General features: G+C 53.7%; 2 protein-coding genes across 2 annotated transcripts in view; one reads left to right on the forward strand and one right to left on the reverse strand.

Moving 5' to 3' along the window:
• The window catches only part of LOC141994962 (cytoplasmic phosphatidylinositol transfer protein 1-like), a 43387-nt gene extending 31980 nt beyond the window's left edge, over positions 1 to 11407 (forward strand). The window contains exons 9-10 of the mRNA XM_074965582.1: positions 185 to 248; positions 6437 to 11407. Of these exons, the coding sequence (XP_074821683.1) occupies positions 185 to 248; positions 6437 to 6702 (330 nt within the window). The 3' untranslated portion in view covers positions 6703 to 11407. The remainder of the gene's footprint in view (positions 1 to 184; positions 249 to 6436) is intronic.
• On the reverse strand, positions 9624 to 27233 carry MSS51 (MSS51 mitochondrial translational activator). Its single transcript, XM_074965581.1, has 7 exons — positions 26689 to 27233; positions 22224 to 22435; positions 21381 to 21536; positions 20455 to 20579; positions 19099 to 19662; positions 13515 to 13608; positions 9624 to 13048 (listed from the first exon to the last, which is right to left on the reverse strand). The coding sequence occupies exons 2-7, from the start codon at positions 22406 to 22408 to the stop codon at positions 12820 to 12822; spliced, it is 1353 nt and encodes a 450-aa protein (XP_074821682.1). The 5' UTR covers positions 22409 to 22435; positions 26689 to 27233; the 3' UTR covers positions 9624 to 12819.
• Between the last annotated feature and the right edge of the window lie 93 nt (positions 27234 to 27326).

Genomic DNA, 27326 nt, shown 5'->3' on the forward strand with positions numbered 1-27326 from the left:
TCTCTCTGTAGGGGCCACCTGCTCTCTGCCATGAGGAGCTTTCGGGGCTAATTCAAAGCCGTCAGTTCCAGGACTCTGCCCACCTCTGGCAGAGTGGGGGGGACTCAGGGCTCAGAGCAGAGGGATCTGAGGTGGGGGGAGCCCTGGCAGTGCCTGCTGGGATATAACTGTGCTGTGGTTGCAGGTGATCCGGGACATCCTGTTGATAGGACACCGGCAAGCCTTCGCCTGGATAGACGAGTGGTGCGGTGAGTGAGCAGTAGATGAAACCCACGGTGCAGCGGAATGCAGGAGCCTCCTGCCCTGGTCCCTTCCGCCCCGCCAGCCCTGGTCCTTGCCCTGTGGCTGGGCTGGGCTACAATGCCAGGGTTTCCCAGCAGCCCCTCCCTGCCACAGTGAAAGGGGCCGTTCACATTGGAACATGGGGCCCAGCCATCAGAATGCTCGTCCCTTCCCAAGGCAAACCCACTCTCCCCAGACCTGCCCTTACGGGTGCCCTCTCTCTCTCTGCTCCTGGCTCCATCTAATGCAGGCAAAGCACTGGTGTGAGCACTCTCCTGGTGCTGGGAGCAGAGCTGCCCATGGCAGGGTCACTGCCAGTGCTGGACTGGGGGTCAGTCCCTCCCACTGATAAAGGCATGTGACCCGTCTCATGCCCCAGGGAAGGTTGGCGCTTCCTCCAGGGCTGAACTTGGCCCTGTAGATTGTGAAGTGTCACTGCTGTGGGCTGGGAAGCCGTATTTGTGGTGCGTAAGGCAGCAGAGACAGGGGGCTCCTCCAACCCCCTCGAGGGGGTGCTGTCCCTTTCAGGGTGTCAGTGACTGTTGAACACGAAAATGCTTTAGAGATCATCTCAAAGGGGCAGAGTCCTGTCCCCTTTGCTAACCCCACTAATTCCCCCCCCCCCCCCCCACTCCAGCTGATGCCACCATTTCCTGGCTTTTCCTCTGAGTCTCATTGCTGCTGGGGCTTTTCATTTCGCTGACTCAACTTCTGAGCCCCCCACACCTGCACCTCCCCTCCAGTCCCACACGAGCCCTTTCCCTTCTGGCTGGCACAGCTGCACTGCTCTCCCCCCTCTTACACCACCCCCCCTGGAGTCCTTCACTGCATGTCCAGCTGGCGACAGCCACGTGCTGCTGGGGGGCTAACCTGGGGTTGGCGTTATGTTCGGGGTACTGGGGTGGGACAGCAGGAGACGTGCCCAGGTAGGATCAGGAATAACCTCTGCTCCCAGCCAGAAGACTCTGGAGCCCCCGGTCTGCTTCCTCCGCCAGCCTGCAAGCCACTCTGCGTTTCGGGCTGTGGCTACCGCAGGGATGGAGCTGTGGGTTGACACCTGAGGGCTGCTCTTCGGCGGGGCTGGCAGAGACACAGCTGTGTTCCACCCCCAGTGCTGAAAGCTTATGGGCTTTGACGCCCAGCGGCGGGAATGGAGCGAGGGGAAGGCTGTGTCTGGACAGATAGACAGGGCACGGAGGGAGCATAACTCAGTGCTAGCGCTGGGCTGCTGTGTGCTGGGCTGTACTGCCCCCTGGTGCTCAGCAGGGGAAGAGGTATTGAGAAGGGGAACAGCCCAGTGGTTCTGAATTAGTTGAGCCAGCCCGTCTCCCCAGTTCTCTTGGAAACTCCCAGGGAATCCTGCCAGTGAGGGTCCCACAGCCAGCACATGCAGCCAGAGCCAGTTAGATCTTCCCTCCCCTCTGGGCCTGCCGGCACCCCTCTCTTCTTGGAATTGGCAGAAGAAGCTATTCCTGTCACTGCGTCTTTGGGGTATCTGCCCTGCGGACAGTCACTCCCTGCCCGGAGGCCGGGCACAATCCAAGTTGGCCAGCGACAGGGCCCCAGAAAGGCCCCTCTGCAGGGCGCTCTCTTCGGTGAGCAGATGGGGGACGCTGCTGGATGAAGTGTGTCACCGTCGGGGCAGGGGTCAAGGCTGGTGCAAGGGGATCTCTGTGGGGAAGGGGAGGGCAGACCCCCTGCAGTAAGGAGATGGGGAGGGCTAGCCCAGGAGCAGAATGAGCTGCATCCCAATGACCCAGGCAAACAAAAAGCAGGAAAGGAGCAGTGGCTGTGACACCAGTAGAGGAGACATTAGGACTGGAGTAGGTGGGAAATCTCTATCCAGAGCTTCTACCCCGTTCCCTACAGGAACTTCCACTTGGAGAGAGTGCGGCTGATCTAGCTGTGAGCTCACCCAGCCAGTGCTGCTAGGCCATTGCCTATGGCGACTGCTGCTAGGAGAGGACCTGGGAGTGCCCCGCAGCTGGCGTTCCTATGTAAGTCCTGGCAGAAGGAAATCACCCCACTCTCAGAGCTCCTATCCGTTCTGCACAGCTGCTCTTGCTAGGAGTGGAGGACGTGGGAGCTCCCCCATAGCCAGTACTCCCACACCATTCCCTACAGTGCCTCCTGCTGGGAGAGGCTGGGACTGGAGAAACTTCAACCACTGCACAGGGAGGGAGGGGCGTGTGTTGGGCCCCTCGGAGGTTGCTAGTGTTTGCACTGGGCTTGGAAGGTGATGCTTTAACTGGCCAGAGCTAGTGGTTCAAGGTCTCTGCCCAGCAGAGAGGTGTAGTCTGAGAAACGATGGCTGTGCGATTTGCTGGTGCTTTCTTTTCCTTCCCCTTCAGTCTTCCTGGGCTGGGTTACCGATCTGTCTCCTGGGTAACAGTACTAACAACTCGGACCCTGTCTGCTGCTCTCGCTGCGTCTCAACTGCGCTGACCACACAGGGCACCATCTCTCCAGCTCACAGCCTGGGTGATCACAGCAGAGGCTAGGCACCAGGGCTGCCATCCATCTGGCTCCTGGGGCTCCCTGAGGCTGGGGGCTCTTTGGCAGCTCTTGGAGTCAGCCTGAGGTTTGGCAAAGGAAGTTTAGCTTGGCTGCCGGGCGATGTGGAGTGGAGCTGCCTCCCATCATGTGGATGGGATTGGCTGGTCTTTGGGGGCACAGGGGTGTCCTCTTGTGAAGCAGGTGCCTTGAAAGGGAAGGGTCTTTCTTCTCCTCACTTTCCTGGTGGTAGCCTGTTGCAGTCTGTCCGAATGTCTCTGTCCTGTGCATGATTGTTTCTGTGACTTTCTTTGTGCTGGGTTCTCTGTGTTATGCTCTTCATGAGCACGTGGCTGAGAATGCCTGAGCATGCGGCAAGCAGAGAGAGAGAGACTGTGTGTGTATGTGTGTGTGTTCGTGCATAGAGAGAGAGAGACTGTGTGTGTGTGTGTCCTGAGTTCCTCGTGGAGAAGGAGGGAGGCATTGGCTAAGGAGGAGCCTGGCCTGAGCAGATTGGCCAGCCTGATGGAGATGCTCGTAAGAGGGACAGTGACATGGCCTCCCTTGGAATTCCAGTGTGACAGATGCATGGGATGGAGACAGTCTCATCATTCCCACCATCACCTTGGTCCCAGCCGTTACAAGCAAAGCTTTATAAGCTGTGTGCACAGAGCACAGGTGCAGGGCACATAGCAGAGGGTGTCTGGCTATGTCTGTTTCAGACAGACCCTGGCCTGAATGCACTGTGTGTGTGTGTGGTCATATAGGGGATATTGCACTGGGGAAAGCATGCATGCATCTTCTGGAGGGGCAGTGTGCAGCGGTTTCTGTATAGGATGGGGGAGGGGGCAGCCAGTATGGAGACACAAGTGATGGGTACATGGGGGGGAAGGAGGGGGTGCCTGCACAGACAGACTGGAGACTCAAGTGATGTGTGCGTGCACACTCAGAATGGAGACATGCATTTCGTGTTTGTGTGTGTGCGTTTATCCAGAATGGAGAAAAAGTGATGGGTACATGTGTATGCGTACATCCAGAATAGATACACAAGTGATGGGTACAGAGGGGGGGTGTGTGTTTGGGTGTGTGTGCATGCAAAGACAGAGGATACTCAAGTGGTGGGTGTGTGTGTGTGCGTGTGCGTGCACACTCAGAAGGGAGACGTGCATTGTGTGTGGGGTGTACATCCAGACTGCAGACACAAGTGATGGGTAAGGGGGTGTATGTGCATGTGTGCATGCACATCCAGAATGGAGTCGAAAGTGATGGGGGGTGTGTGTGTGCGTGTGTACATACATCCAGCATAGAGACCCAAGTGATAGCCAGCTGGATGCATTTGTGACTGTCTGGGGGCTCCCTTCCTGAGAAGTGCCTTGGCTGTTGAGCCAGCTGGCCCCATTGCGGCTCCCTGGGCTGGATGTGTGAGGAGCTCCCCGGAGGCGCTCTTCTTGCTAACGGAGCAGTGAGAGGGTCTCTGCATGTTACAGACATGTCCCTGGAAGAGGTTCGCGCCTTCGAGACTCAGATGCAAGTGGCCACAAACCAAAAGTTCGGAAACCAGGACCCCTAGCTTCCCACCCGCCCCGCCCAGGACTTTCTTTTGTATGTATGTTCCTTTTTGGTTTCTCTCTTTCTTCAGTTCTTGCAGCCTTTGTTGTTCAGGTTTCCTCCCAGCCCCACCCCGTGCGGTAGGGCATGGCATGGAAGCAGCTCCTTCCCCGATTGTCAGTCTGAAATCAGCTGTCGGGCAGCAGCACAGCCAGTCTGCAGAGCGTGCGCGTTATTGTGGGCCCCCCACTGCTAAAGTGGGGCAAGGAGTTGGAGCCGGGTGGCCTGGCAGGCCCTCTCCTGTGCCAACGCTCTTTAGATCTGATCGTCAGGAAGTTGGCGTAGAAATGTGCGAGCAGGGAGCGCTCAGACCTAGCAGCCGTGGGGAGGGGAGCAGCAGGCGCTTGGGGCTGTGAGACTGTCCTCCTTTCCTGTGTTGTTTGGTTACGCTGCCATGTCTTCGTCAGGCCAGGGCTTTCCTTTCGCTCTGCTGGCAAACTAGGCACAGAGTTCCCCTCCCACATCCCAGCCCCATGGAGATCGGAGACACACACGTATTCACCTCCAGGCAGATTGCACGCAGACACCTACACCCCAGTCCCCCTGAGATTATACACACACGGTGTCCCCCCCACCCCCGTCCGAAGCTAGGGCAGCACAGTGGTTTCAGAGGGACACATTCACAACTGCACCAGAGTCCTGTTTCCCATTCACAGCTCATGCAGTCTCTTCCATTGGCATCTGCCCCTGGTGTCCTGGATCCTGAGCATGCAGCATGACCACCTGCTTTTTCGGAGCTGCTTGCTTGGGTCCCCTTGCCCTTCGCTTTTCTGGGCTGGGTGGAAGTAGCCAGAGAAATGTGACCAATGAGCACTGGGAGCTCTTGGTGAACGAGATGGATTTCCCAGTACCAGACAGGTGCCTTGCGCATCTCCTGAGGGTCTGGATCAGCCCAGCCCTTAACTTGCGTCCGTCAGGTGAGTATTTAGTGAGTACTCACGGAAGAGGCAGAGGCTGACAGCAGGGTGGGCAGAGCAGAGGCTGTGCCAGCTTCCCCAGTACAGCTCTGCTGATGCACCTCGCCCCTCACCTACATCCCCTGCTGTTCCACAAGATAACAGCCCAGAATGGAAACCTGGGCCCTGGCCCATGGCAGAGGTACGCAGGCAGTCCCCAGGCTGTTGCTGGACCTGACGCAGCTGGCTTGTCCAAGAGGCAAGAAGCAAGTCAGTTCACCTGCTGGCTCTGTCGATCCAGCCATGTACAGGAGCTGCCCTATGGTGGTCACAGCTGAGTCGACTCACTCCCACATCCCTCGGCTTCATGGGAGGGGAGGTGTTGGTGGGGCAACTTCTCTTAAGGTGAGGGCCGTACTAGGGACGAGTCAGAGACCTCAGGGAAACGATTGTTGCTTAGGTTGGAAAAGTGCGCCCCTCTGGCACGCTCCTGTGGGGAATAGCAGGGGGCTTCAAGCACCATATCCTGGCTGTGGCTCCCTTTTACAGCCCTTTTGGGCCATAGTTTGCTCTGCCTGGCCTCATCCAGTCTCTGTTTTAGCCACAGCAGTGATGGCCCTCTGTAAACACGCAGAGGGATGGGATGGGCTTAGGTCGGGTTATAGATAGATAGAACAGTGGTCCCCAACTTTACCTCATGCCCCCCCATCTGTGCTCCCCCAGGACAGAGGTAAGGGGGCCGAGGCTGGGGCCACAACTGGGGGCGGGTGTGTGGCTGGCAGCCAGGGCCAGGAGCAGAACTGGCTGGCGCTCCCTCCCTGCCCCCTGTGGGGGCTGGCTTGGGCCCCAGCCGTGCCCCCAAATGTTAGGGGGCGCGCCCCACAGTTTGGGGACCTCTGAGATAGAGGGAGCGGGATTGTTCCACAGATGGCGGAAATTACCTTGGGCAGCCTTATCCTCAGCAAACCCAGGTTTATGGGACAGCTGGCCCTCAACTTGACAGAGGCTTAAGAGGAAGAGGCCACTCTTAGTTACTCTGGCTGTGGAGGCAGAAGCTGGTTTTTGCCTGGCACTCGGAGAGCGAAGGGAGCAGGTGCCACCCGCTCTGCTCTCTCCGGGACAGGCCTGTGAACTCTCTTTCTCTTTGCTCTTGTCAGAGATGACGATGGACGAAGTGCGCCAGTATGAGAGGGAAACTCAGGAAGCCACCAACGAGATCATCGGCAGGGTAACGCCCTCCATTTCCATCAGTGAGGTGGGGCAGCCCTCAGCCACTCACAGTGCCCCTGCCAGTGCCCCTTCCACGCCACTGAGCGGCGACCCCCCAGAATTCCTCAGCGCCCCCAAGGACAGGGCCCGGAAGAAATCCGCTCCGGAAATGCTGACGCTGCCAGCACTGAGGGAGCGCACCAATGCTGAGTAATAGCTACCCTTGGGCCAAGCCCATCGGATGGACGCAGAGCCCCGATTCCTTCCCCCACGACTTGGGGATAACGCCACCCACCTAACCTGCCTTGAGACACCTAAACTGTACCGTTGTCCTTCAGAATGTTGGTCCCTCCCTCCCCAATAAAAGAGACCCCAGATCGGTTCGAGAGCTGGACGGCGGAAGCCCTGTTGTGAGGTTGCAGACTTCCCTGCTGCCACAGACGGCCTGAGACTGCCGTCTCCCTACTCCCCTGTGGTCGTCTCTCTCTTCTCAGCATTCCAGCACGGGCTCTGCTTTTCCAGTCATCAACTCAGGGAGGGCTCCTGGTCCAGCCAGCACATGGGTGCCGCTTCTTGGGGGAGATGCGCTGCACCAGACTGTGTTGGCGGCGCTGCTCAGCCACCCCTCATCTGTCCTGGTGGGTGATGCTCCTCCAAGCACCCTCCGCTGGAGCCAGGCTGGGGAAGGAGGCCGACATGCCAACCTCTCCCTACGGAAGTCAGAAGCACCTTAGAAATGACAGTGGATTCTGCTGATTAGCAACCTCTTGGTTGCCATTATCTCAAGTTACCAGTGAGCAGGAGGCAGGTGCACGGGGCTGCTGCTAGGGAAAGAAGTGTTGGGATATGCTTGGCGGGGTCCTTGGTGCCAGGGCAGGACACAGCCTGGAGAGTGCAGGGAAAGGTACCTTGCAACCCCAGCACTTCCTTCCTGTGCAGCCCTGCAAACCTCCCTGCAGCTGTGGCCAAGCTGTCAGTAAGCAGCAGGCCATTGGCAGTGTGCGAATGCCATTAACATTACAGTCAAGGGGGCAGGATCAGCTGGCCAAACACTACTATTAACCAGAAGTTGTTAGCATCAGGATTACTCGTAAGTGGAATCTACGATATCCATAAAAACTGCCAGGCATTGGCTGCCCCTCGTCCCCACTGGGGCCTGACAGGACTGTTAGCTGATGTCCCTGCCTCCTCCTCCTGTGATTTCTGGCTGCATGCCTGGCTTCCATATAAAACAGTGGCCCCGACTATCCACCTAACCTCACTGTAGTCTCCTCCCAGCTGCAAAGCAACAGTGAGGTCGCCTGCTTCCTTCCCATGCTAAATAGGAGAGCCAGGTATTAGACTGAAGGGAGGCGCTGCCGACAGCCCTGTCCAGACTGCTTTGGGGACAATCCCCTGTGGCCAGATGAGATTCCTCAGGGCACTGGTGAAAAGCCAGGCCGGGGCCTTATCTATGCTAGGGACAGTTTACTACCCGTCAGTAGCCCTGGTTCTCTGGCACTAGCTATGTTAGGAGCCCCAGTGTAGAAAAGGCCCCACCAGATTGTACACTCGCTCTGAGTACGGGGTTAGGCGACACGGGCCTGATTGTCATTTACTCTCAGGGCCCCGCCCTGCCCTGTCAGTAGCGCAAAGCAGCTGTGGTGTGTATTGGCGCTGGCAGACAGCAAGACGGATTTGCCAGACCCCAGTGTTGCTAAGCGGTGAGTATGTCTCAATGTTAGGAATGGGGGAGGGGGCGGCAGCTTCAGCCATTGTCTCTAGTGTAGACAGGTCCCTGAAGCCTGAATTGCTGCTTCTTCTGTCCCAGCTGAGCTGCCCCGTGTCCATGAGCCCTGCCAGGGGAAGGTGCGGGAGGGCCCTGCCTGGTGCCCTTTTGTTTCACCAGTCCCCTCTGGTGACAGTGGCAAGAATGGAGCCCATCACGCCTGACCACCCCGCCCTTCAGCCAACCAGCGCTCTCTCCATTGGTGCCTTCAGGAGCAGGACTATCGCCACGCATGCTTCCTAGTGCCCTTGTGGGCCCTTGGCGAGGCTGGCGTGCACTGCTCCCTCTCCCCCCATGCACCTTGTTACCACCTGTTCCAACTGCGCCTCGGACTTCAGCAGCCTTGAAACTGCCTCTTGCTAATCCAGCTCCCCGCTGGAGCGGGGTCTTATTTCCAGCAGGACTCCAGCCCCTGCAGAGGGGATGCTGGAAATGTGCAGACTCTGGGACCAGGGGTGTCAACCACCAACCGTAACAGCCATAACGCTGGTTTTGAACCGCCCATACTAAGCACACGTTGAATTGCACTTATTCCTAAACAGGAATCTCCCCAACTCCCCTCTGCTATGGCCTCCTGGCTGGGCTCTGTTTGTCTGGGTTGTAATTATCCATGTTACAGATTGTGTCCCAGACCAGCAGAAATGAAATAGTCAGCATTTGCTTCAAGAAAGTGCATGGGCTTGCTGTAGGAATAGGGATGGTCTAAGCCAGTGGTCCCCAACCTTGTGGGAATAGCAATATGTAGAAGACTGTGGCGGGCGCCAGACACCCCACCACCGAGATGCGGCAGTAAGCACCGACGCCGAAATGCTGCCAAGAAATGGCAACGCATTTTGGCGGTGGGATGTCCTGCGGGCGCACAAAAATGCCCCGGCAGGCGCCATGGCACTCACGGGCACCGCGTTGGGGACCCCTGGTCTAAGCCAAGGTGAACCTGAGGAACAAGGCCCTGATCCTGTGAGGAGCTCTTCTGTAGCTCTGTGTGCCTTCCCTTGAGGTTTAGGGGCCTCAGCAGTGAGCAGGGTCAAGCTTGTCGTGTGTTACATGAGGCCACTGGAAGAGTAGATTGGCCCCTGCTTGGGATTCATAGCTGCCAGCTGAGAAGCACTGGGGCGTGATGGGAGGAGGCTGGGTTTGGAGAGGCACCCACATTTGGATGTTTTTCCCAACCTTCTACAAACTATCCCAAACCCTTGAGTCTGCCAAGCTGGACTGGGATTTGATGAGACAAGCTCTCGTGGCATTTTGTCACCCCTGGAGGCCACATGAAAATGGGGAACATTAACCAAGTGTTTTGGACAAGTTGAGTTTGAGCTGAAGGTTTGGTTTAATTTGTTTAATTAAAAGGTTTAATTTGCTCTAGGCTGGTTTGTCTGCCCCAGGGGCAGTGCAAAGGGCTGATCCAGTTGTGTAGAAAATCCATTCACTCCCTGGCAGTGCTGAATGTGCAATGGAAGGAAGTGTTTTTATATGTGCTATAGAAGGTTGGATATTAGAGATGGGCTAGACCGAGAGACTCCAATTCAAACCCTTCCCAAGAGTGAGGAGTTGGATTTGAATCCTCCGAGCGTGGTTCAGGTTCTGGATCAAATCCAGAATTGGGAGGGATCTATTTGCTGCTTCCAGGATGCAGCTGAAATCTCACAAAGCCACATGGCAAGATTTTGCACCCTTGGATTTACACTGAAGACCAGAATTCCAAGTCAGAGCCTTGCCCCGGAGGATCTGAGCCTATCTCTGGGGTAGATCATTGTCTCTGGTTGGATGAATTTTACAAAGCCCCCTCTGGTGTCACTGAGTTTTATGTACCTCACTTAAATTTTGGGCAGCATGGACTAAGCTTTTTAATGTGTCTGGTGCTTCCTGGGTCTCAGGGCCTTGTGCGGCTGGGATTTGGTCTGTGTTCTGCCCGGATGCAACATTCCAGTCTGGACTTCTCTGCTTTGTGTCTTTAATTGTGAGCCCTCACGGGTTCGCGCTTTGTGCCCGTGGAAAATGTGGGTGTGCAGACCACTAGCCTCATGTGGCCACGAGCGTGTGTTCCCCCTGCAGCCAACGTGGAGGTGTTTGGGTTGCTTCAGTTTTGGTCCCCAGAGGCCCTGAACTGGGGTTCTGTCTCTCGTGGGTGTCCCGGGCCTTGGCTTCCTGAGGTGCCACCTGGGTGAGTGTGCAGTAGCTGGCAATGGCAGGGGCTCTGCAGGGAGCACACAGGAGACTGACTCTTGATTTATGCCCTGTGAGTGAGTGCCGACCACCATGCACGGCGGTTGGAGGCAAGTGCTGGAGCTGAAGGACCATTCTCTTATAAATAGCACCTGGCCATACATGTGTGTGTCCAAGAGCCACTCTCCTCCTCCTCCACCCCATTCCCATTCCGAGTCCATGGGTGTGTTTGTGCAGAGCCCCTGTCTCCCATGCTTTGAATGGGGCCAGGGCTGCCGCTGCCAGCCTGTAAATAGGGATTTGCTGAAGACAAAACCCAAATGTGAGACGGGAGGGTCTGCATCACAGTGGGATCTGGAGGATCGGTGGGAATGTATCTCACATGCAGGTGTCATGATGTAGTCCTCCCCGTTCAGCTCCCAATTGCTCTCACCCCCTTCCCTCCCTGTCCTGTGCTCCATCCTCCTCTCACACCCTCAATAATTTCTTTATTTCTCTTCCACCCCGCTCCCTCACAGGCAGCCAGGGCACTGTGTGTCTGTGACCTGCAGGCTGAGGGAGACCCTGGGTGCAGGTCACCAGGTGTGCACTGAGCTGGTAGCTGTGGGCACTTCCTTTCAGCAGATCCTGGGGGGACAGGGGAGAGGGGAGCATAGACCTTCCCTGCTGAGAGGCTTAGATCAGCTCCTGAAGGATGGGGACACCCCAACCCCGCATTCCCTTCAGGGCGCCAGGGACACCCCTTGGATATACAGGGGGCTCAGCCTGGGCCGAGGGAAGCAGGGTTGTCCTGGTGACACCAGCACCCCCTTCTGTCTATTCCAGGCAGGCAAAGTGAAACGTTTTTCTCTTTTGAATTTGTTCCTGCGGCTCCGTGCTCCTCGCATGTGAGAGGCTATTTCGGTGTAGGCCAGCTAAAGAGGGGGCAGGGGCTGGCTTCCTTTCTTACAATGAAGCCCTTTTCAGAAATAAAGCTGTTGCTACTGGCTTCTCTTGGGTGTTTTTTAATCTCTGCTGCTTCGCCCGTCCCTTTTCTGTGCCCTTCCTGGGTGTATGAGTCACCTGCAGGGAAAGGGGCAGCAGAGAGGGGTGTCTGGCCATGAGCCTGCTCCTGGGCGGCAGCCCCCACCCTTTCTCCACTATGCACCATAGCTCAGGAGCGTGGCCATCACTGGCCCTGGAAGGCGACCACCACAGAGGAAGGCAAATGGCTCTTTAGTGGACAGAAAGGATGCTTCCCTAGTGCTGCACACAGCACCTAGCTGCAACAGCAACTGGGTCCATGTGAGAGAGTGAGCTGCATTCGCTGAGGCAGGCACCACCGTGACGAGATCCTGTCTGTGTATTGAGGTCACCAGCATCTCCCATGGCTGTGGCCCTCTGGGGTCATCAAGGCAGAGGGCAACACGAGAGTAGCAGGCTCATGGGGGGTGGATCTAACTGTGCTCAAGGAGGGTTGCAGGCTGGGTCTAATGAAAAACCTGCCTTTCAGTGATGCACAAGCCAGGGTCACAAATATCACTCCAGGGTTTCCCTCCCCACAAACTCCCAATCCAGATGTGTTCACTGCATGGCAATACCATCTCCGGTCTCATTCCAGTTGTACTCAGTACCCCAGCCCGGGGGAGATAACTGCCTGCCCCTTCCACACTCCAGATGTTCTTCTGGCCTAAGGGGACAACACCTTCCCCATGCATCAAGTGGAGCTGCTGTAGCCCTGGAAATGAATGGGTAGAATAAACATGGTGGGGCTGTAACTTGGGCCCGGGTCCCAGAGACGGTGGCTCTTGGCTGGTTGCCCCGCCCTCGGTTGAGTGGGAGCAAGTGCCTGTTCGCACGTTGGGTGCCGGGGCAGGTTGGGAACATTTCCCCAGAGCCCCCCACTGAGCTGAGGTGGGCGTTCTCACTTGTGGGCTAAGGTAGCCGCTAGGGAGCTGACACCAGGCACGTGGACCCCCAAACGCTGGCACTGGCAGTCTGGAGCAGCCACCCTGGATGCTGCCCTAGTAACTACATGCTTTATGATCCCGGCCTCCTCTAGACTTGCTATTAGCTAGCGCTATAGGAGAGCAAGGCCTTGGTGATATTTATTAACTGTAAAGATCCTCTTCCATGATGCTGATGCGTTACTGTAACACACAGGCCTGTCCAGCAGGGGGCACTAGCTGAAGTATGCTTTACAGCCCCCCAGAAAAGGCCCACCCACCTCCCAGGTCCCCAGCACTGCACAGCCCAAGCAAGCAGCTCTCCCGCCTGGGCTCGAGGAAGAGCCACTAAGCATGGAGAGTCCCTGTCCAGCTCAGGCTGGGAGCCTGGGGAGGAGGAGCTCAGGAGGAGCCCTGCACTCTGGCTGGGGAGGTGGCGGTAGCTGATAACGTGTATAGCGACGGTGTCGCCTCTCTATTCCCCTCTGTCCTCAGCCCCGTCTAGCCCCCCCATGTCTGGCTCATCCGGGGTGCCAGCCAGCCCGTGGCACATGATGTAGTAGGCATTGCAGTAGACGGGTGACTTGTTGGGGTTGGAATAGACCTGCTCTGGCTTGAGGGAGGAGAAGGGATTGGCTCCGTAGCCTGTGATCTGAGTCTCCAGCTCCATCAGGATTTTCAGGGAGTACTTCAGGTCCTGCTCGCTGTTGGGAGGGGATGGGGCATGGTTACCACACTGCCAACCTCACCCCACCCCCGCACCTCGAGACACCTCCTGGGACTTGACCCCTGCCAGAGTAAAACACCAGGGCCCTGACACTGCTCCAGGAGACTTGCAGCGTGAGCTTCCCCACAGCAGTGCCACGTCCGTGCCAGCTGGGACTCCAGCATCGTGAGCGCTCCCACAGCAGTGCCCTGTCACTGCTCGCCAGGGCTCCAGCAGCACCACCTTCACTGCAGTGCTCTGATAGTGGCAGCTGCCGAAATGCTCCCTTGGCAGTCAGGTGCTAATAGCCAAATACACCCTGTGGTTACAAGGTGACTGGTTCAGAGAGCAGACATCTTGTACAAATGACTGTCTGGAGGACTCTGGGGCACAGGACAGCGGAGCCCCACATGTACTCAGCCCCGCAAGGGAAAGCACGGGGCAGGGGGAAGGGCCTTTCTTACTTGTAGATGGTGAAGAGGGTGGGGATCTTGTAGTCCCGCAGCAGCAGCAGTGTGGGGAGCCATCCATCCATCACATTCAGGCAGGCATGTAATCCTGCAGAGGGAAGGACACCAGAAAGCTTTGGAGCCTGATCCCCTGCCCAGTGAAGCCAACAGCAGTCCTGCCTCTGGTGTCACTGGGAGCAAGTTGAGGCCCTTGCTGTGGTAGGCGCTGAATCTGCATGTGCACTAACGCTCAGGCACACACGCATTGCCACCCCATTGTCCCATGCCCTGCATAGCATCATGTTTCCAGGAGGCCCTATTCTCCCTGCCTTGCAAACAAGTAGCTCGCATGACTTCAATGTCTCCCATGAGGAGGGGCAGGCGCAACAAGCCCCTGGAGTTTTCCCAGAAGGGAGGGGTGACAAGGAATGCTGTTTATGCAGCTGCCTCGCCTGCCCCCAGCTCGGGCACCCTGGATGGAATGAGCTGACTGGAGCGTGCAGTATATTGGGAGTGGGGGCTTGAGAAGCATTCCCAGCTTGCGAGCCATTGGGGATTTCACCAGCTCCCTCTGGCTCTACCAGGCCAGCCCTCTGCTTGCAATGTTATTGTCCTAGTGCTAGCATATGTCCAGCAAAATGCCGTCACGGCACACCAGCATGCTGACTGTCTTCCTCCTCTAGGAACATTGGATCCCAACATGATGCCAACAAGTTGGTCCTGGAAGACATGGCGGGTCAGTCAATCCACAGTACCCTCAAACTGCTGGCAAAGGGCTAATAAGCCTTTGCACTGATATACTTTTCCTTGCAGGGCGCCAAAGCACATTACAAATGTTAAACAACACCTGTGAGGTAGCATTATCCCCATTTTACAGCTGGGGAAGCTGAGGCACAGAGCCATGGACCTTGCCCAGAGCCAAGACTAAAAGCCTGGGCTCTTGACTCCCAGTTCTCTGTTCCAGCCAATAGCAATGATCTACATAACTGAAAACAGAGAAAAACCACAGGTATTTTTCATTGCTTGCAACTGATGCTTTTGTGTTTTGGTATTATTGTTGAGTTTGTTTATTAACAACACTAGGTGCCTGCTTGATGCTTTGCGGACAGGTAGAATATGGCAGTTCGCTGCTCCATGGAGTTTACAGTCTAGCTCAGGCATGAGGCTCAGTCCACCCTGAAACATTATATTGGCATAACGCCATCGGTCAGGGGTGTGAAAATCACACCCCTGACTGACATAGCTATGCTGACAAAACCCCCAGTGAAGATGCAGCTGTGTCGACCATAGAGGGCTTCTGTTGACAGAGCTGACTTCATTTGGGGAGGTGGTATTCCTAGATTGACAGAATCTCCTTCTGTCAGTGGAGGCTGCGTCTACACCAGGAGGCTAGGCCAACATAGCTATCGTCTCTGTAGTGTAGACATACCAGCAAGGGATGACCATGAACAGAGGGCCATAGGCCCAGATCCTCAAAGGTACTTAGGCACCTTTGATTTCAGTCAGGTGCTTAAATACCTTTGAGGATCTGGGCCTTAATACTGAGAAACCAACGGCTACAACAGAATAACGTGCATGTGTGGGCGCGCGCGCGCGTGTGTGTGTGCGCACACACACGCCACCAAACCAGAATCTTTGGTAAAAGCCACCAGAGGTTGCCTAAATCCACAGCTTATAAACACAACCCCGAAACCCAGAAGCACACCAGTTACATTCTCACCCAACCTTTGTAACCTACATCTAGGATTTTCCCCTTCCTCCACCTTACGACATCCACACCCACCTCCCATAACGTACGTCTCTGCCCTCCAGAAAGCACGCCCCAGTCAGAAATGGCTGATTTGGATTGTTCTGAGTGTTGACCCAGTGCCATGTTGAAGAAGAGCATGCTTGTGCAGTGCAGGTTCTTTAGTGGATGGTTTGAATGGGTAACACTGGACACTCTTTGTTTTCTTAGCAATCTATAGCAGTGTTGATCATTCTGGACAGTTACCGATCACGGTCTTGTTATTTAGGTGTGGTAATGGGGGAGCTCCAAGATTGTGTTTTGTTCTTCCAGCAGTTTAAGGATGGTTCAGTGGTTAGGGCGCTAGTCTGGGACTTGGAAGATCTGAATTCAGTTCCCTGCTCTTCCATATACTCCCTGTGTGACCTTGGGACACCTTGCTTAGTCTATACGAGAAAGGCTTTGTCAATACAGCTACACCAGTCAATCCTTCTAGTGAAAGATACAGCTTCCACTGACAAAAGCGTGCTTTTGCCAGTATAGCTAATCCTGGTTCCCCAAATGAAATAAGCTACAACTATGTTTGCACAAGGGTTTTTGCCACCCTAGGAAGACCATAAATAAAATCGCACCCCTAACCAACATTATTATACCAGCTAAATTTCTAGTCTAGACCTGGCCTCATTCTCTCTGTGCCTCAGTTCCCCTCTATAAAATGGGGATAATAGCACTTCCCTGCCTCACAGGGTGTGGGGCAGATAAAGCCATCCAGATACCATGGCAATAGGGGCTGCATAACTAGATGGTTACGGTTGCATGTTTTGGGCTGAGGTACAGAGAAGAGGTTTCTGGCTGGTGGATATGGTTGTAGATGGCAAAAGCAGAGAGAGGACTTCACTAAAGTTTCCCTGGCTTGTTTTGGTTGGGTTGGTGATAGATCCAACTGAGCAACACAGTTCTTTGGTGGAACATGTAAGAGAGTTGTTTAGGTCTGGTGTGATGGGACATCTACCCCACACTCACCCTGCAGGGTTTAATGCAGGCCAGATGGGCCAATTACCCAATTAGGCAGTTAATTAAGGAGGTGCAACTGGGCAGGAATAGGTGGGACCTATAAAGCCCAGGAGCTGGAAGGAGAAGAGGCTGCTGGGAAAAGGCAGAGACACTGCCAGAAGAATGGGAGAAGCCAGTGTGGTGGGCAGGCTGCAGTCACTCCCTGGGAAAAGGGGAGGAGGCGGCTTTGGGAACTGGTAGGCCCATGAATAAAAGGGGAACCATAGGTTGGAAGCAGCCCAGGGACAGAGCAGTGAGGCCAGGAAGAGAAAGCCCAGACTGCTGAGCTGAGGCTCTCTGGGCTGGAACCCACAGTAGATGGTGGGCCTGGGTTCCCCTTCCAGCCACTGGGTGAGTGGCACTACGGTAGTGACTATTGAGTAGCTTTCGCTTTCTTTTAAATAAAAGTGCTGATATGTTACAAACCCTTGTAATTCTCTGGCCATTTCTACATGCTTGCTGCAAGTATTTCTTGCCCTTTCCAGCTGTGATGGGCCAGTGCAGTGATGCAGGCCTCAGCTAGGCTTTGCCTACTGTGAGGAGAGAACCTTAAACTTTGAAAAGGAAACCCCCGAAATTAGGCAAGAACATAAATACTATGAAGTAACATCAAATACTTGGTTAGGAAAATAATAAACTGTAAATAATCATTGCAAGGAAAGAAACTTTGCCAACATGCTGTGTCACCCCCAGTAAGGACTCAACTCTTCCTCCCTCGAGCTGCAAAGTCTAGTTTCACCCCGGCTGTCCTGACTTCTCCTCTCCTTCGGGCTTGCGATGCTCCTTTGATCTGATGCTGCTACAACCGTACCACTTTCCAGCAGGTTCACCCACAAGTGATAGTGCCTCACCCAGAGAGCCATGCCCGTTCCCCAGGTGCCTAAACTGAATTCCCTCTTTCAGTGTCCCAGTGGTCAACCTCATCAGTCACACGGTCTGTGCCCCGCCCAGCCCTTCATATCCAGTTTCCTTGGCAAATCTCCTTTTTACCCCAGTGCTGCTGCCTTCTTTAATCACCTTCCAACGGCCTCTTCTCCGGCGGAATCCGAGCCCTCTCCACAGCTCGAGCTGCCCTCTCTCCGGGGGTCTCTTTCCCCACCCAGGACAGCATTCTGTGCTGCTGCATCACAGTGGCAGCAGGCTCTAACGCTATGCCCAACTGCAGCAGGAGCTAGTGCTCGGGCCAGGGTAACTACACCTACAAACTTCCTAACCACTTGCAAACTTCCCCCCTGGGCTGGGTTCTCAGTTCAGAGGCTGGGCTGATCCACAGGATTCAGAGCGGGATGCGCCAGGCAGGAGAAGAGTCCCAATCTGATGATCTGATTCAGGTCTGTCTCCGCTTCCCAATAGACGGGGCTCTTGGTGACTTCCCAGGGTATCTAAAAAGCACACAGTGGGTCTGGCATACGCAGAGGGGGAAAGCACACACCATTCTTGGCTGTGCTTGCTAGGGGGCAGCAGACACCTGGACTGAAATCTTTGACAGCCTGTCTGAGCTGTGATATTAGGCCTATGGGATGCTGGCTATGTAGCACTTCCTCTGGCAGCCAGTCCCTAATGGCATATGGCAACAAGGTTAGAAAGCAATCTGATTAGGAGCTAACTGGGTTTGACGACTCCTTTCCCAGGATATAGGCTACCACAGCCAGTGTCTGCAGTGTTGCTGAGCTCTTGGTTCATGTCATTGTCCCAGCAGAAGGCATATGCAAGTCACAAGGAACTTGGTTGATGATAAGAGAGCACTGGCTCTTAAAAATCATATACTGTGGCATATATGAGTCAGCAATATCTAGTGGTTAGGGCAGGGCAATGGGAGTCAGGACTCCAGGTTTCCATTCCCAATTCTGCCACTGACTTGCTGTGCCCTTGGGAAAGTCAGTTAACGGGGGAGGGCGGAAATCACGTTGTGCCTCAGTTTCCCCATCTACACAATTCCTGCATTTTTAAAGTGCTTTGAAATCATCATATCCAAGTCTCTCTATATGTGTAAGCCATTATAAAGATGTTGTGATGAAATCTTCCGATCCTGGTTAAACACACGAAGGATCCAGTGAGTATGGTGCATTAAATACTAAAGGCTGGGGCACGATGCTTAGGAGGAGAGACAAGAAAAAGCAAGCCACGCTCTAAGAGAAATATACCCTAAGCAAGGCCATCATTTCCTGGCACTCTCCTCTGGTACAAAAATGCTCCCAGCACATTGACACCTTGATGCTGAGTCACCATGTTGCCACATGAGCCTCAGTATCTCATTGACAATGGGTCAGTGCAACGACATCATGTTGTGTAAACCCAGGAGTCTCTAACTGTCCTGCTAAGCTGGGGTTGCAGCTGGGGATGCAAGCTGACCCATGCAAAGCTGGACTATGCCATCAATTCCCAGCCCACAGAGCCTGGTGGGAATTCGTGCATGGCAGAAAGGCACAGTTGAAATCTTGTCAGCCTTTCAGGCCTTTAACTCCCAGAGCCTCCTTGGTATTACCATTGATAAGATGTTGTCTCGGTGCCTCTCCCTTCTTTTTGCTTTATGTTGTCTCCAGTCCTTGTCACCCTGAGTGTTCCCTGCCCTCCGGAAGTGGAAAAGGTACAGCAGGAGGAAACCCAACTGCGGGGTGGGGTGATAACAGAGGGTGCAGAAACAAGCCTCAGGAGAGGAGATTGAGGGGGGAGGGCTGTCAGGGAGGAGCAGGAAATCTGAAGGGTACCACTGGTTGGGCCTGGAAGGAGGGACCCGAGGAGCACTGCCCCAGATGGGCAGTATCAGAGGGGAGGGCAGCACCATTTGAGACAGTGGTTAGCCTCTGTCTGTGCACTCACCTGGATGAAAGCCCACCACAAGGTCTGGGCGGGCAGCCTGATGAGTCTCCACCTGGGATTCCCAGAAGTCAGGATAAAGGGCCTTGTAGCTGCTGAGATAGACTCTTCCCCTGGGCCCGAATGCTGTCAGCGGAGGCCTCATGATGGGTCCATCTACCACATTGACTCCAACCATTACTACCTCAATGCCCTGGTGCCTAGGAAACACCCGCGTCAGCTCATCATAATCGGTCACCCGGGTGTTGAGGGTCTCGATATGGGAAGCCCCTACGATATGCACTGTGACAGGCTTGGTATAGAGATCAATGGCGAAAGCATGCAGTGCCATGGCGATGGTGATTGGCCTGGACTGGAAGTCTGTGGTCAGCCGTTTGACAGACTCCAGCAGCTCTCCCTCCTCTGGCTTTGGCTTCCCCACGTTGGCCCAGAGGATGTTCATATAACGCCCAGTCAGTACAGAGCTCAGCTTTTCTTCCAGGAGCTCCTGCATGGAGAACCAGTCTTCCCAACTTTTCACCTCCTGTATACGCTTTGTCCAGGTCGCCGTGGGGAATGGGATGTCACCTAGAAGGAGAACCCCAGAATTCTCAGCTCATACTGTGCTGATCTTTTCCCTGGATAAGGAACTCTGCCATTCAGCTCAACGGGAGATGCTGAGCCCAGAGCAGCCCTGCCAGTGAACAAGGATATGTTGTGTGGTAATGAAGGGGAAACAATAGGGAGATGGAGGAGCTGACTATATAACAGAAGTCTGAGCCATTAACTCTGTGAAGGACGTTGGAACCCCAGAGACCCCAGGAGTCAAGCCAAACTAGGAGAGCAGCTGCAGGTATCCACGACTCCACAAATCCCCTGAACAGTTGAGTGTATGAGGCCTAATGAGGAAACCGGAAGCCCCTGCAGGGGGTTGGGGTGGGGTGTGTGCGTGAGTGTGTGTGCGTGTGTGTGTGTGCATGTGCGCAATTCCTGGATTCCCCCTAGCTAACATTCAGTGGTATCCAGACACCACCTTGCTTGGCTTCACAGCATGAGAGGGCTCTGTCAGGCTTCAAAGACAGCCCTCAGTGCTTGTCACTGATATCATGGAAACCCAGGCAGGCCACATAGGTCTGGGAGCTGGGGAGGGAACATGAGCAGGTCTGGATAGGATCCACCATGAGACCCCTGGCCCAGTTCCCTTCTTGGTACAATCTTCTTACTGTCTGCTTGGAGCCTTGCTTCCTGCATGAGGCAGCAGACAGATGAATCTACACTAAGGCAGCCAAATGGCCTCTGGCTGCAGGTGGCCCAGCCAGTTTTGACCCAGTCAAAGAGGAGCCCGTGTCCCCTTCTGTTGGATGTAGGCTGCAAACCTACCTGTGAAGACGAGCCATTCTACCAGCCGGTCAAGAGCTACCAACTTCAGCTTCTTACACAACTTCTTGTGCATAGGCCAGTTGGCCCGTTGGCACTCTGAGTTGCAGTAATACACATTCTGGCACCTAGAGGGAGCAGGACAGAGGAGAAAGAATATGGTGCTCCACCAGGCAGCAAATTCAAGATACATCCTAGCACCTGATGGGACAGGACCATCAGGAGTGAGCCTGAGAGAGCTGCCCCAAGGAGACCAAACTCATCAGTTGATGGGCCCCCTCTGGACTGCACGGCATTCTTGCCCTCACCTATCCCTGCATGTGAACATGAGACATAAACACATGAATTCGTTCCTGGGGTAACTTCACTGATCCATTGGGGTTACATCAGGGATTAGTTTGGCCTTGGTGCTGTTGCAGTGTCTTTCAAAGGGGCTGGTCAGAACAGAGAGCTCCTCACTTAGCAGGTGTCGCCCACTGCGTTGGTACTGCCGCCTTCATGCAGAAGGCAGCCAGGCAGCATTGTTGGCATGTACAAGCTACTCACCAAGGGGCAGCTATGCCCCTGTCCTCAGTTATACCCCCTGCAACATGTCATCCTCCATTCATGATAGCCAGAGAGCGCAGAGGTTTAGACACTGAGGGCCTGTTCTCACTGAAGTTAATGGAATGACTCCCATTGACTTTGGATCAGGTCCTGAGGAATTACAAGAAAACAGATGCACACGGCCGCTATTCAGAAGAGTAACCTCTATTATGAGGCCCCATTCAGAAGCCTAGCTAAGCCTCTGTATGTTAGAGGGAATTGTCCTCCTGTTCCCTAGACATTCTGGGAATGTTTCCACTGGGAACAAGGGAAGGATCTTGCCTTGTGCTATGGCTCAGTCCTTTATAGCTGTCCTCAGCCACACACTAGGCGCTATTGAGTACCTTTTGCATCGCCGGAGGCTTCTGGGGTCAGGGAGAGCATCAGGGAGTTTCTTGCACTCAGCACAGAATTTGAAAGTGTCCTCCATTTTTTGAAACATGTCGAAATAAGTCCGGATCCCGAAATCTATCCCCAGCTTCTTTCCGTCCATCACAGACCTGCAGGAAAACAGTCAAAGTAGCAAAGTTGATGAGAGGCGAGCAGGGCACAACCCAACCTTGCCCTCCTTTCATAGCAACAAGAAGAGCCCAAAAATGCTGTGTAATGGGAGATGTTAGCATCAGCTCAGCTTGCACAGGGGTACTGTGTGCTGCTTCCTCACTGCTGCAGTATGAATTCATTACCACCGCTTTGATGAGGGCTTCCGTAGGGGCCAGCCCGAATGTTATCAATACCCTGATGGCAGCTAGCAGAGACTGTCCTGAGCGGATGCCTTTATGCATGCTTGTTATGATCAGGGACTGTTCTGAACTGAAGGGAAGTTATAGCCACATGTTGATGTGAAATGGCAGGGCCAGGCCTCATCTGAGGACCCCTTAGGAGAGAGAACTTTATCCCTACTAGGGTCTGAATCAACAGGGCATGATGTTCTGATCCTTTCAGAACAAGGGAGTTTAACTTTCTTTTCACTGGAAGTGGCCCTATCAGTCCAGCAAGCTCACTTCTAGCCCAGGGGGACATAGCGTTTGTTTTGCTCTTTTCCCCCAGGCCATCCAGAAGTCTAATGCTCCCAGTGACTAGTGGAGACAGAGTCCTAGAGGTGACTGAGGTCGTGTGCCATGCAGGTGTTCAGATGGCAGCACGCACCTTGTGCAGAAGCCACTGGGCACTCTGGCATTACTCACTTGTATTCATCATAGCTCTTCATGTTGAGCTTCTTCAAGATGACCTGCGACAGACCAGGGACGTTGCTATCCATAGCCTGGAAGCCCAGGGAGTCCATGTTGGGGCTTGTAATTACTGACTCCTTTGCAGGCTTCTTCTTGGAGTGGCTGGACTTGGAAGTCACGCCCTTGTTTCTGTGGGCCATCTCTGTCAGTGCTGGAAATTAGGCAGGCTGGAAATAAGGAAAACGAATAAAGGAGAATAACTGCGGAGGTCTTGAACAGGCTCCTCTCCATCTATCCCAGGCCTGAGACGCCTTCTCTTAGTATGCTGGAGACGTCATCCCCACTAACAACCTGCAGGGAAAGTAGCAGGGTCTAGCATGCACATGGCTGGGAGCCTAGTAATCTGGGATCCAGTGCCTGCTCTGCTCTGTGTGAACTGGGGCAAGTCACTTCAGGTCTCTGTCCCTCCGTTTCTCTGACTAAAATGGAGAAGTACTAATATCTCCTCACTTCCCCAGCAAGTTGAGGCTGAATTAATTCACGTACGCAAAGTCGTTTTAGATCCCACCTGGTATGGAAGTTTGGAGAAACCTGAGATGCAAAATATAGATCTGGATGCTGAATATGGGAGACTCTGACTCACACCCATGTCTAAATGGAATGTGCATAATATTAGAAGCCGCTTCTACTGGGTGGTTTTCAACACTCCTCTCTACAATAGCTGTCTACCTCCCCTCTCTCTCCCCCTGCCCATCTCTGACTTCCATCAGCTCCCCTTCCCACTAGTGATTTGGATCCAGTTTGTTTCTGTTATCCTGGCTGAGTCTGGAACGCTCCCATGGCACAGCAGGAATGTCCAAGACTGGCCACAATCCCATTGTTCTCCGCCTGCAAATGGACTTTCCCTGCCCTCTTGGCTTGTGTACCTGGTCAGAGGAATCATTTGACTATGTAGCACGTTGCGGGGGGTCTCTCTGGGAGGCACCGGGCTGAGAACTAGAAAATGTGGCTTCGTTCACAGCTAAAAGCATCCCAGTGGGCTAAGTAATATTGTGTATTGGGCCTTTCACCCCTAGGTGTGTTGCAGACAGGTGAGGGAGGCTGGTTTTGCTGGCTTGCAGATGCATGAGACCTCCACAAGGGGGCGTGTTGGTGCTCTGCTCTGTGCATATTCTCAGACCACAGGCTTTTTGAGTCCACCCACTCCCTCAGACGTTTGCCCTGACTGGCATCATACACTAGTTTCGCTACCTACCCCTCCAACAATGACTCGGCCACGTTCTCATTTGTGAAGGGAGCTGCTGTCCTCCCTCCTTTGCCGTGTTGCCCGTCTATTCTCTTGCCCCCTTGAAAGATGGCTGTAGATGCACTGCTTGCCTCTTGGCCGCTGGCAGAAATCAGCGTGGTGGCGCATCTGTCATCGCTTAGCACAAGCTGCCAGTGCTGACTGACTCAGCCTCTCAGACAGCTCTTGCTCTGGTTCCCCCGCAGCTGCCGTGACCTCTCCTCTGAAGAGGATGCCAGCAGCAGGAGGAGAGAGAAGGAAGCACTTTTATCCTCTGGTTTTGACTAGTCCTTTAACAGCAGACCCCCAGATCTGCTCTGGGCTGTGCGCAGGAGGCTCCCATGGCAGTCAATGAGATCCATGTGTGTCTCTGACCAGCACTAAAGGGTAGCTCAGCAGGTGTCTTGACTAGCCAGTGGCACGAGACGATGTCAAATGTTCTCCAAGCTGGCATGCTGGTGAATGCAGTAGTGTTATTATCGCAGCTGCACGCTTTGTGGACAGACAGAGGCAGGGTGGGGTGACCCATGGTGTAAAGAACTGGTCCCACAAGAGGAGACACCGAAGGTGGAGGAGGACACAGGGTAGGAGGTCCTCAGGCTGGTTCTAGCTGGCACTGTTGGAAGGAAGTCTGCGCTAATGGTCTAGTTATCAGATAGGTTCAGGGAAGGATAAGCTTGTGGCCAAAACATGGGGGTTGGGAATCAAGAGACCTGAGTTCTCTTCACATCTCTACCATGAAGTGAGCTGTAGCTCACGAAAGCTTATGCTCAAATAAATTGGTTAGTCTCTAAGGTGCCACAAGTCCTCCTTTTCTTTTTATCTCTACCATGGACTCACTGAGCACAGGATGGCCCCTCTCTGTGCTTCACTTTCCCCATTTGTCCAATGCGGGTGTGGTAATGATCTATCTCTCAGGAGTGGTTTTTAAGATTAATTTACTAACATTTCCTGTGAGGTGCTTTGAGATCCTCAGCTCAGAAAAGGGTGGTGTGTTTTTACTTCTAGATCAAAGGTTCAAATTTGGCCCAGCTCAGTAGTACAAAAGTTACCACCAGTTTCATACAGACCACTCATCAGATGGTAGTGTCCATGGAAAGGTGCTCCTAGCACCCAAGACACCACCATAATTGGCTCTTACAGTATTTGCCCCCTTCTGTGCAGTCCCAGCAGAGAAGACAAAGATGGAATGGATAGAGTGAGCTCTCCTTGTTGGAACAGGTCCCTGCAGAGCAACACTGGGGAGTGAGCTTCCACTCTCCCTGCCTGTGTTGTACCTCCTCTGTTAGTAGAGAGAGGACTCCAGCTCCAGGGCTGGCAATCCGGCACATTTTCCCAGCACTGAACTTGCATAGACGAAGAAAAGGTGATCTGTACAGCGGGCTGGTTTCTCTTTATGATAAGCAAGTTCATTGCTGTTTCTCAGCAGGGCCTGGAGATGCATGAGGAGATCTGGCCTAGGGGAATAACTGCTAACACGTGGACGGTGCCTGCCTTGCTTGCAAAGCTGGTTGAAACCCAGGAAAACGCTTTCAGCCCAGCCAGCTGACCTGGTTGGCAAAGAGCTGAGCCCTGCTGTCAGCCTTACAAGGGCCTGATCATGGTTCTTTCTCTGGCTGTGGACAAGTCTGGTACCCCCTGGTCTCCATTTGATGAGTATTAAATTCTAGCCTATTGTTATTCCGGCTTTATGCTCTACCTCTAACCATGGCCTCTGAGCACCTACCACGTTGCTCTTACAAAGTCAATCGCCTAATTAGGAAATGCAAAGGGAAAACATTGATGCCACCATCAGCCAGTCCATGTTTGGTTTGTCTCCGGAAGGGATAGATCATACTTGAACTCCATGGGCACACGGGCGTTGGTGGTGCTAGACACCGCGAAGGGAAGGGTGTTGGTGATGGGCATTGTCTCACCCTTTTCCACACTAGCGGCAGTTAGCCCATGAGGGAGCATATGGTGAACCTGCAAAAAGGAGGTCTAGCTGCTGCCTCTGAGCATGCTCTCCCCCCCCGCCCCACGTACATACATATACCAGCAGTGACATTCTCTCTACCCGTGTGCTCCACAGACAGAATTCCTCCTGCATGTGTGTGTGTACCAATGCGCATGTTGCCAGGGTTTTTAAAATAATAGTTTTCTGTGCCAGCTCCAGGGACCTGAACCTTGTGGCATATAATAACCCAGGCTCAACAGAAGCCAGTGGCTGTGGAATAGTAAAAATCACTCACCCAAGGCAGCAGGGCATGGATTCTGTGTGAGAGCTGGGTGTGGGGGGCAGGAGGAGTTTGCCAGCTGGATCACTCTGACTGCCTTCCACACCACCTGACAGATGCTTGATCTATTCCTGTCCCGGTATGATTGCTTTTCCAACCCTGAGTAAGAAAAGGCACTGCTGGAGCTATGGAGATAGGCTGATGAGGAATAAAGGAGGAAAAGCAAAGGCAGACATGCTCAAATATCATGGGGCAAGAAGATAGACCCAGGAGAAAAAACAACCACTACCAACACAAATCTGATAGCAGTGCTATTCTGGTCCTGGGTCACCATGTGGAGCCAGCCAGTTGTCTATAGCACAAGCTAGAGACCTCCTAGGAATCAAGCCAAAAGCAATTATAATGGCAGGAGTGATTTCCATTAACTGTTTGCCCTGGAACTTTTCAGATCTTTTCAGTCCCTATTCTGCTCCCCAACTATCCAAACATAGCTCCTCGAGCTAGCCACAGCTGGTCCCAAGATCCTGTTCCCCCCAGGAAATCAGTGGGTACATTAATAGTCAAAGCACTCTTCCAACCCAAATCAACGAAATGGTTAAAAATGCTTATTTCACTGAAACCCTCCTCACTTGGTCCTCAGCCCCATGCCAGCCAGGAGTTTGAGGTGTCCAAGCAGAGAAAAAATTGTGCTCAGCCCCTGAATATAGGGACCAGAGAAGGTTATTTCCCCTCCCGTTTGAATCCTCTTAGCCTGTTTCTTGATACATCTGTAGCTCCATTTGTCAGAAGGGACAAACAGGGACAGATTTAATGTGTCTAAAAACTGCTTCAGCATGGGGAATGTAAGAGAATACTAAATGGAGATGATGACAGGGGAGGAAGAAAGCAGTGCAGGGAGGGACTCTAATGACCAGAGTAAACTTTGAGAAGTTAAACCATCCATTCCCTGAAACGATAACCGTTTACAAGACAGACTAACCTTCTAGGTGCTTTCTTTCTTTCTTTCTTTCTTTCTTTCTTTCTTTCTTTCTTTCTTTCTTTCTTTCTTTCTTTCTTTCTTTCTTTCTTTCTTTCTTTCTTTCCCTCTGTTGCTCTCTTCTTTGCTGTGGATTTGTCTCAGTGCTGCAGCTGCCTGCCTTCTCCTGGATCGTTTTCTGCTTCTAACTGCAGAAATGTTAGGCAGAACTTTGTGGTCTAAGAATATCCTGCCTACTCAGACCCTGTCAGGAATTACTTCTCATTGGGTAGAGTGACTGAGACGCTGGGGCTTGGCTCCTAGGAGGCACACGTGCAAAATTCTCATCAGGTCCTGACTACAGGAGCTCCAGGATCCTATGTCTCACCTGCCACCTGCTGGAAAATATGGTGGTATCCACTAACCCCATGCCAGGCGATACTGTGAATCACCCACTTCACCCCTATGCTGGATGATAGTATCACCTATCTGATCCCATCACTTCCCCATGCCTGGAGTGTGTGTCTCCCACCTCACCTCTCTGGAAGAGGATAGCGCATATCATATACCCCATCCCACCCTTTCCCCATGGCCAAGGATAATGTGCATCACTCGCACCCCCACATCCCTCCATGCCTGAGGATGAGACTTGTAGGGCACCT

Source organism: Natator depressus, chromosome 10, assembly GCF_965152275.1.
Source record: "Natator depressus isolate rNatDep1 chromosome 10, rNatDep2.hap1, whole genome shotgun sequence".
Taxonomy (NCBI): Eukaryota; Metazoa; Chordata; order Testudines; family Cheloniidae; genus Natator; species Natator depressus.